The sequence below is a fragment of the Haliotis asinina genome, chromosome 5, assembly GCF_037392515.1.
Source record: "Haliotis asinina isolate JCU_RB_2024 chromosome 5, JCU_Hal_asi_v2, whole genome shotgun sequence".
Classification (NCBI taxonomy): domain Eukaryota; kingdom Metazoa; phylum Mollusca; class Gastropoda; order Lepetellida; family Haliotidae; genus Haliotis; species Haliotis asinina.
In genome coordinates, this window is record NC_090284.1 from 76132072 (window position 1) to 76142908 (window position 10837).

The window sequence follows — 10837 nt, forward strand, 5'->3', positions numbered from 1 at the left end:
CATCGTGACTTGCACATTCCCCATACTTTCACACACAAAAGTAATTTGCATTCAAAACCACCCTAGCATACATATATGTGTTTCGATAAAACTGCCGCTCACACATGTTGCATGCTTATTTCATTTTAATTTACATTAAGCGACGAACCACTCGATAAATACTCTAAACCACCGTCCCGTCAGTAAACAACTCAACGGACGGTATTGGGGGCTAGAGTACTACATATTCCGTTGGTGAACAAAACAGTGAGATATGGGTTAAGCCACAAAGGGCGTACTAATCTACGTCGCTGTTGTTTTATTGACACGTTGGTGCACGTTTTTCTTTTATTTTTTTTAATAGCTTGCTGATAGTTATATCTGACCCTCATTAATGTATTATCTCGATTCATATACTGACGGGTATAGATTGGTCAATATACCAGTGTCTAAATGGATTCGTTAGAAAACATCCCTTACAGACTAAAAACGTTATATTTACCTTCTCTTTGTGGTCTTCGCACACCCAAGGACTGGCATTTTGTAAATAGTCTGTGAGCAATGCCACTGTGTTGTCACTGCCTGCTGCAGACGGTGTAGGAAGGCCCTGCTCTGTAAGCGGTTTTTATAACTGGGTATATATGTACACGCTGCTACCGACCGGCACGGCCTATCGTTCAGGTGTGATTCCTGTCGAGTCACTGGTCAGTTTCCCCTCCGCCTGATGGTCGGGAAAGTTCAACAGTGACTCAGCAAGATGGGTTCAACTGGTGACTCAAACCTATCAATAACTCATTCCGAGCACTGTCCTCACAGACCGCAGTGTTTACTGACTATTGTTGAGTCTCAGCTTCAAGCAGCCTTGCTGTCGCAATCACGGTTCAGTCGGTGTTGGTTGACAGTGTTACCGGTGGGACGGCTTCGAACCAATAAGGACACACCAGATGTCTTTACGCCATCATCTTGAGCATTATTTAGAACTTGGAGCAACGATAACAATGCATAAATAAATAACTTTCCTATTACAGTGAGAGCACCATGAAGCATGGTGTGATTTCTACCTTGATGTTTTGAATGTTTTGACGTAGAGAGCTTCCATGACGTTTACTTGTATTTAAGTCTTTCTGGTTCTAGCACTTGTCTCTGTTCAGTTCAGAATAGTCTAGGATATGGTGTGATAGGGCTGGTTTGGAGTCGAGTTTATATAGCGAGTTTGCATTGTCTAGCGGTCCCGTTGTGAGGGAACATTATCAGAATGGGAGACAACAAATGGATCCAGTACTTCCTAGATATACTGATCACCCGTTTACAGTCACGAGAATCACACCATGCTGGAATTTTCAACAGAGGCCACAGTTGGTTGAATGTGCTTGCTGCAAAAGCTGTAGTCCTATTCCGGACTGTCCTACTAGAGACCCAGAGAAACAGTAACATTGCTTTAGAACAGAGCTTGCCGGGAACGGCTGTATTTGAGTGAGATCCAAAACTGCCCTACACATCCTTGAAAGGTGGATCCTGTGTATTTCTGACCGAGAACTGTGTAGTACAGCCTGATTTCACGGCTTGTTTGTTTAAAGGACATACCACAGTTATGCAAACCAGGGTCTAGATTTTCGACGCTCTCTTAGCGCTAAGACAGCCGCAAGTTAATGTTAATGTATGGCACTTTTGTCACCACTGGCTATCTGATAAGTTATTTATACCATGGTGGCAGAAAAAGTATTGAACACTGTAAATTATGTATAATAAATACCGACTTATGGCACCTGCACAAACTGCAGTTCTAGAAATTCATGGTTTGTTTCTGGGTATGCTGCACAGGGTAACCGGTGTGTCTGGGAGATACATTCTACCAAAGTATGCTGAAAATATATAATATATTTAGAGATGCTTACATTCTTGCATGTGCATATTTTGTGTTTCGGCTACCAGTGGACCTTTCTTGCTTTAATCACAGATACCACGATTACTTTAACCTGTAACTCCCAACTTTGGGGATATATTCACCAAACCGCCCCAGTTACAGCAGCATGAGAGTCAACACTGAAAAGCGTACCTAAATGCCTGCATGAGACCTGTCCAGAAAGGAGATTAGGTAAATTGTGAAAGGAGATTGTTACCGGTAGGCAGGATATACTCACCCCTTTTAAAAACAACTGGTGTCGTCATTGATGTTCAACACTGTATTCAATTATATGTGCCTGTGTAAGTGTGTGTGCGCGCGACTGACACTGTAACGTTTATGCCCGATGAGAGTAATGCCATGCCACGACTAGCTGACAAATGTAACGTATGTCCTCCTGTCTGCCGCTATATAGTGCAGCGGACCGATCTTGAGGTTGATCGTTACATGCCGGACTAAAGCAGGAAAGCCTACAAAGTGCTGGGGAAAATCATGGCAAAGCATATTTTTGGGGTGCCCGATTTTTTGGGCCCACTGTCCGAAACATTCAACATGGCGTCAAAGATGACCGCCGAAAATCAAAGATCGACTTTCCCAAGCTGGATTATAGCTAAAAACCCTGCGCAGTGCTGAGAAACATCATGATAAAACATATGTTTGGGTGTGCCAAACGTTTTAGCCTATTTTCCAAAACATCCACGACGGCCACCCAAATTCAAAGTGTCCACTCAGAATGGTCGGCGACTATAAAAGTATTCATTTATTGCAATATGTGTACATAGTCGTCTTTCAGAGGGCTGTTTCTAATCCTTTCAAGAAAACAAGCATTAATTTTGGTAGTAAAAGATATAATTTATCATCCAATTAATGACAAAGTTTGTTTGTTTTACTGTTTTGTTCAGCCAGTACTCACTCTCGACATATTTGCCACTATCCAAACCTAAAAATTCTACAACTGAAACGATTCTTGTATGTGTAATTGGACGGAATGAAAGATGAAAAATGCTGTGGATTATTCAACTTGCAATGGTTAGAACACATTAAATTTTCGTGAATATGTTGACATTAACAGGCACGTTAATCAACAGCTCATATCGTCGCCGAGAGTTAATATTATGTGTCATCATATATCAACTGAACACGTCCATTCTGTTCACGTCCTACTTTGTGGCGGTAGTAGTGGGATTCATTGTGCAGCAATGCTGCTAGTGTAAGGGTTAGTTGGTTCGGTTGGTAGGGTTAGAGGTCTGGGAGTTGTTTAAGGGCGCTACATCCATTACGAACTTTCCTGACCCAGGGGCATGGGGAATCTTCTGGGTCCTTTTTCTCGAAACGTTAAGAATTGTGAACTTCGTAACCTATGTGTTAGGAAATCGCTTAGGACGTTCGCGCGACCACGAACATTTCGCCAATAGCTAACCTGGAGTCGTTACGTATAGGAGGGCACCTCAATTTTGTCTACCATCTCACATTACATCTCGGGTTACAAGAGGACCAGCAGCAAAGAACCAGATCTTGTGCAAACCCCGACTAAGAGTTGTCATTTGAAAATCATGTTTCTCAGTTAGTTATGCCTGATTTCATGATGATGATGATGATAATGATTGGTCACCATTTTTGTCACTTATACGTCACACATTTGAGGCTGTCCTGTCTGTGTTCTAAATATCTGAAGTTAGACGTGGGTCGATCCAGATGGAAAACAGAATTCCTCTGAGGCTATTCGGAAATCCTAAACTCCACCGTCACAAGTTTCCTGTCATAAAGCGATTGCACATTTGCTCAGATGAACACAAACTGAAACGTTTGCCTGAGTTAAATACATGCTCTGCATGCCAGTAGAGCTTAGAACACCACATAGAGGTCATTTATAGTCTGAACCATTGCCTTCCTCCACAACGACGGAGGAAATGAACCGCAAATGTTGTCCAAGTTTCTGCATTCTGCAACAACGGATGGGACGAATGGAGAGACCGGTGTCGAAGGTACAGTTACAGATATGTTTATATATCGATACATAAATGTTTGACAACTAAGTGAATATATCTTAAGATTATTTACTATTATTTGAAAAAGAAAAGCAAGAACATCTCAGTGTTGTGCCGTTCTTTACGCGAAAAATAGAATTTATATGTATTTACCATTGGGCGACACAAAGACCTATAGGTATAAACATAAGGCTTACATGTGTCCAAAAGACCTGAAGTGTATTGTTCAATGTCTTTCCACCACACAAAAAAGAACAAAACAAATGTAGCTTATTAAATCATGTTTTAAAAGTTTCGCTGAAACTGATTATTTGCAAGTTTTTAGCTATTTTAGAAGTCAAGGGAAAACGCAATATTTTGATGCTTTACATCTAAAAGTCAAGCAAAGCTAATTTTATAATTTCATTTCCATGCTTTAAAAAGAGTTACCTTGGATACTCACAATTTCAAGAAAAAAACATAACTCAACCTGACAAAACCTAAAATGACTGACATTCTACAAACTACCAAGACTATGAAACATATATTTACAGATTGCGTATCAGGATTTCTTCAAGCATGTATGATCAAAGATCTGAAAAGATGTCTTCCTTGTCAGTTTGGAGGAAGTGTGAAGGTTGTGCATTATCTTCATCTTCACTCTGATCGGCGTGGCTGGAGGACAGTTCATGAGATGTTCATCAGCGTGACTGGAGGACAGTTCATGAGATGTTTCATCAGCGTAACTGGAGGACAGTTCATGAGATGTTTCATCAGCGTGACTGGAGGACAGTTCATGAGATGTTTCATCAGCGTGACTGGAGGACAGTTCATGAGATGTTCATCAGCGTGACTGGAGGACAGTTCATGAGATGTTCATCAGCGTGACTGGAGGACAGTTCATGAGATGTTTAATCAGCGTGACTGGAGGACAGTTCATGAGATGTTCATCAGCGTGACTGGAGGACAGTTCATGAGATGTTTCATCAGCGTAACTGGAGGACAGTTCATGAGATGTTTCATCAGCGTGACTGGAGGACAGTTCATGAGATGTTTCATCAGCGTGACTGGAGGACAGTTCATGAGATGTTCATCAGCGTGACTGGAGGACAGTTCATGAGATGTTTCATCAGCGTAACTGGAGGACAGTTCATGAGATGTTTCATCAGCGTGACTGGAGGACAGTTCATGAGATGTTTAATCAGCGTGACTGGAGGACAGTTCATGAGATGTTCATCAGCGTGACTGGAGGACAGTTCATGAGATGTTTCATCAGCGTAACTGGAGGACAGTTCATGAGATGTTTCATCAGCGTGACTGGAGGACAGTTCATGAGATGTTTCATCAGCGTGACTGGAGGACAGTTCATGAGATGTTCATCAGCGTGACTGGAGGACAGTTCATGAGATGTTCATCAGCGTGACTGGAGGACAGTTCATGAGATGTTCATCAGCGTGACTGGAGGACAGTTCATGAGATGTTCATCAGCGTGACTGGAGGACAGTTCATGAGATGTTCATCAGCGTGACTGGAGGACAGTTCATGAGATGTTTCATCAGCGTGACTGGAGGACAGTTCATGAGATGTTTAATCAGCGTGACTGGAGGACAGTTCATGAGATGTTCATCAGCGTGACTGGAGGACAGTTCATGAGATGTTCATCAGCGTGACTGGAGGACAGTTCATGAGATGTTTCATCAGCGTGACTGGAGGACAGTTCATGAGATGTTTAATCAGCGTGACTGGAGGACAGTTCATGAGATGTTCATCAGCGTGACTGGAGGACAGTTCATGAGATGTTCATCAGCGTGACTGGAGGACAGTTCATGAGATGTTTCATCAGCGTGACTGGAGGACAGTTCATGAGATGTTTAATCAGCGTGACTGGAGGACAGTTCATGAGATGTTTAATCAGCGTGACTGGAGGACAGTTCATGAGATGTTCATCAGCGTGACTGGAGGACAGTTCATGAGATGTTTCATCAGCGTGACTGGAGGACAGTTCATGAGATGTTTAATCAGCGTGACTGGAGGACAGTTCATGAGATGTTTAATCAGCGTGACTGGAGGACAGTTCATGAGATGTTTCATCAGCGTGACTGGAGGACAGTTCATGAGATGTTTAATCAGCGTGACTGGAGGACAGTTCATGAGATGTTTCATAAGCGTGACTGGAGGACAGTTCATGAGATGTTTAATCAGCGTGACTGGAGGACAGTTCATGAGATGTTTCATAAGCGTGGCTGAAAGACAGTTCATGAGATGTTTCATCAGCTGCTGGTTTATGATCTTCTCCCCCTCAGCAAGGTCTACTGTGTTTGAATTTCTGCAACTACCGTGCCAAAATCCGGACATTTCATCCTGTCTTTCTGCACTCACACATACTCCCACACCCTGTTTAACAGTTGTATTTGGTCATGTTGATCAATGTCCCTGGTGGCGGAGGGTCACTTCTTGTTACTGGCTTGAGCGGGCCACAAGCAGTTTGCCATCCCCATTGATTTGGTGGAAGACTTCGTCCAAGAGATTGCACTTACAGATAAACCCTCAGACAATGTTCTCTCCCGAATACCGATGTAGGTGACAATGTAGACAACTGCATTTGTGTGTGAACGGGACACTTAGCAACATCTCTTATGAAACAATGACATCTGTGGGATTTAACAGACTTAGCTGAAGAACTGCTGTCCTGCAAACGCATCCATATCCTTTGTGGATAATTGATAGGGAACGTTTTGACAAGTAGTTACAAGTCCTGTCGTTTTGTGAACATGCAAGTTTTGTTCCTTTCCCTGTCTGTGCAAGGCTTATGAAGTGTCACAACCGGTCATGGCATGGAGACAGAGTCACCAAGAAATGAATCTCTCTGGCAATGCTTCCGTTACAACTAAATAATATATAGATGATCAGCAGTCTTTCCGCTCCCATTTCAACGGAAGTACAATACTGAAGCAGACAGATGGATGAGGAGCACCGGAAGATCAACATCTGTCCCAACAACCATTGTTTTGTGCCCAGCACACTCAGTATCTGAGAAGGTCATGGACTGGCAGTCTCACTGACTTGTTTCACTGGGATATTGAGCTCATGAAATTGTGTCAGAGCCTTTTTCAAACGTGATTTGCTTTTACCAGTGGACAGGAATTTATCCTGTTTGGTCGTCAGTGGTGTTTCAGAATTGAAGACAATATCAGTGATCAGATATCCGAATGCTCCACGACTCTCGAGACCTATCAAACACAGTAACGCAACTGTTTCCAAAGTGTCTATTGACACATGTCAGACACGCATCATATACATCGTTACAAGTTCTTCTTGGGACCATATCACTTTTCTTAACATCCGCTATAAACTATGTATTGAATCATTTCAGTACAACCAGGCACTGGCAAGATCCACCCCACCACCCTGCTGTCTGTTAGTCTTCGTCCTCGTCCTCGTATAACTGGATAGTCTAGATGCACGTTAAAAGGTGGGAATAATATCCGGTGCTGGGTTTTAGCCTGAGATTTGTTTACTTCCGGGCATATGTCCTGACTTCGTCCGAGAGTGGACGGTAAATGTTTGAAAGCTTTAAATGGAAATATAATCAGCTGGTTAGTGATATGCAAAGTACGTTACAGAGGTCAACGGAGTATAAATTGTGTAGTTTTTTCAACGATCAAAGCGACAGAAGCGTTTGTCAGACCGAAAACGAGCCGAGCCGCCATTTTACTGTCACACCTTTCTATATGTTATATATCTAGATCTTGGGCATACTTCCAAACATATGTCCGAGTCGAGCGCCTATGGGTGTATAACCTGATAGGTGTTACCTTAAAAAAGCATGTGGTCTTTGAATGAAGTTGTGTTTTGCATATTCTCATTAGCAAACGGCCAGGCAGACAAATAGGTGTCAATAAAACAGACCGCTTGTCACAATCAAGATTATATTTCTGTTTCCATAGACATGTATTGAAACATTTCAGTTTACAAGCTGAACACATTTTAGCAATGAAATTGATATTTCTAATATTGCACTTTCTTGAAAACTTGGTTTGCAAATCTGCAAGTATGGGACCAGTGTATATTTATTACGGCAGACCCAAGATGCTTGTAATCACTAGAAGGGTCTCTTGTTCTCCAACTTCAACCATAGTCATAATCCTTGCCCTTGCACGCATCACGTGCTCTGTTTGTATGAGTCGCTTCCCAGGTCAAGCCGCGCGAACCTAATCACTGCGCGTGCGCAGTGGGCGCAGCTGGTGAAACCACTATTGTAACCCAGTACTGGGGGGAAATTGGCGAATCGGTTGAAATGCGATTTCGCTTTGCGTTGCATGTGACCTTTAAAATGTTTACTTATCAGTACCTTTAATGTTATTGTGATAAGACATATGCATACTGGTTATTGCAAAGCGAGGGGATTGGGGTTGGGGCAACACAGTTTTCAGGCTGGTATGCAAATCAGTGACATTTTGCCAGCTTCAGGTTAAATGTTTAGATGAAATATGTTTTTCAACAATTTAGTACCTTGGGATAAATAAAGCACCGTTTAACTGGCTACGTCACTCACTATGAAGGATGTTTTTAAGAATATTAGTTAATCATTGCATTTTAAAAAGACTTAGACTTGTTAGATGATTTCTAAATAGATAAATTTTTAATGCTTGGAAGTTTGAATTAGTAAGCCCGATTGTTAGTAGATGCATCCTCGAAAGGGGTTAAAGTATCGTAAAATTATTATCCCCCTGAGAGGATGCATAAGTCCTAAAACTTTCAAAGGCAAATTTAAACTTACCAGATTCATAAAACGTAGTAGTTTTGTTGCTTTAATGTTTGGCTTAATGTCCTACTATCGTCAGCGGCTAGTGGGGCGGTGTTAATCCAGTTAGGGTCCATATAGGTAGCACAAGTAATTTAAGTCCGCACAGTCCCTAGTATTGTGATCTACCTTCAGTTGTTGTATTTTAAATCTGGACTAGTTGGTTTTACTATCCTTTATCGGCAGATATTTTAATTGTCTTACCCTGTTTCCATCGCTATATAGCTGTAATATTGCCGATGCGATGCTAAAGCTTGTCTGTAAGGAACACCACAAGATTATGATTATATGAAGACACTTTGGGGGAAAAAGCAGGATCCAAAGCTACCTAGATATGAAAATAAGAAGGACATGGCGGATTCCTTCAGGGAGTACTTTGATTGCAAAATTCAAAATATCAGAGACAGCTTTCCATGTGTTAAGTCTGTTGATGTTTCCCCGTCTCCTCACTGAGAACCTCTGTTTGCACTGGAACTACTTACGGAATCGGAGGTAGCTGCTTTCTCCTGAAGATACTGGAAGTCCCCCTGCCCGTGACAGCTCTGGTGAACTGCTGTCAGTCCACTATTGTGTTCTCAGATAATCTGAAACAGCCCGTAATCCATCCACTCTTAACGAAACCTAATCTTGACACTAAGAAACTAAAGAACTACAGGTCAGTGTCAAACATCACATTCATCTCAAAACGTTTTGAACGAGCAGTGAACATCAGGCTGGAGTGCCATCTTGACTCCAATGCTTTACTGAATGAGTTCCAGTCGGCTTGCAAAGAGACCTTCAGTTCGGAGACATCAGTCCTCAGTGTGGTTGATGTCACAGCTACTGGCGCCGATAAACACAATTTATACCTTCGACTCGCTGTTGGGCGTGAATCCGTTTATTTAATCATAAAATATGGGAAGACGAATACCCTGTAAACATAGTATGCATGTATAAATATCACAATATATATTTCTATGACAAGGGTATATCACAAATTCATTTATATCAGTGAACGAAAAAGGGATACAACTGAATACATATAAATCACAATCAGATTAAGCGAGATGCACATCACAATGAAGAGAAATGAATACATCGATATCGATACCAAATAACGTTCCTTTAGATATCTCACAAATATAGCCATACTGAGCTTGAAATAAAAACCTGTACATATTGGTTACACGTTCTTGAGGAAAATATAAGTACAACACGTTTACATATATTCGAGATTTGTTCACCCGCCTATAAGACGAAGTTACCGTTAGGCATCTGCTCGATGTGAGTAATATGAGGAACACGTGGTTAAGTGATACAACTACAAGGTGAAAAAGGAATAAAGTATGAAATACAATTGCGTGTACATCACCAGCACACGCAAGTGAAAAACAATCTTAACACTCACCAATACTGCGCAAACCATACACGCTCGACACCCTTCCAATACACATTAGCTGAGACTGTAGACAAGAGCAAATCCCATTAAAGGCATAAACAGCCTAACCAGGATTAGCACAACATAGTTACATATCTTAATAGACGTTTTTACTGTAGAACTATTTTATATGCACCACTGAGTTATTACACCCTAAAATGTTAGAAACCACTTTATAACGTTATAACCTTATAATACCCCTGAATAAGAGTTGAGCAGTACTGGTGTATGAATCGTGCCCTGACTCACTGGCATGGAAAATTCTCCAGTAGTTATATCACCTGGAGGAGAAAAATCAGACAGAGGGAACGTATTGTCTAAAATCGAATTTATCTTTGGATTTCAGATATGTTTCTTGTAAATGTGATGCCAATGATCTAAATGAATTAAGAGCTGCAAATCATTAAAAATGCTCTTCAGTTCCACGTGCACTGTACAACACGTGAAGACATTATCTCTTCGGAGGATTAGTTGGGGATCTACCCTTTCTATGAAGGCGACAAGCAATGTGTCCTCTGAATATTATCTACCATCCATATCTTCAAACGGATCCACATCGATCATACAACTGGATCTTGAAGTATTTGGGGACTTTCTTATTTGGTCCACGTGTAATTTGTTTGAACTACAGCACGTTGTGGGACAGGTCGTAAATCAACGTCAGAGTAAGGACTGGGGGCATCTTGATACTCATTTAGAAGATCTTCTTCCTTTCTAAAATATGTCTTTGGTGTTTCAGTTTAATAATTTGCATTCACGCCATACTG

At 41.5% G+C, this 10837-nt stretch overlaps 1 protein-coding gene across 1 annotated transcript in view; it reads right to left on the minus strand.

Annotated features, from left to right (window-relative positions):
* Positions 1–519, minus strand: part of LOC137284041 (xanthine dehydrogenase/oxidase-like) — a 37467-nt gene extending 36948 nt beyond the window's left edge. Inside the window, exon 1 of the mRNA XM_067815699.1 lies at positions 482–519. Coding sequence (XP_067671800.1) covers positions 482–519 — 38 coding nt within the window. The remainder of the gene's footprint in view (positions 1–481) is intronic.
* Between the last annotated feature and the right edge of the window lie 10318 nt (positions 520–10837).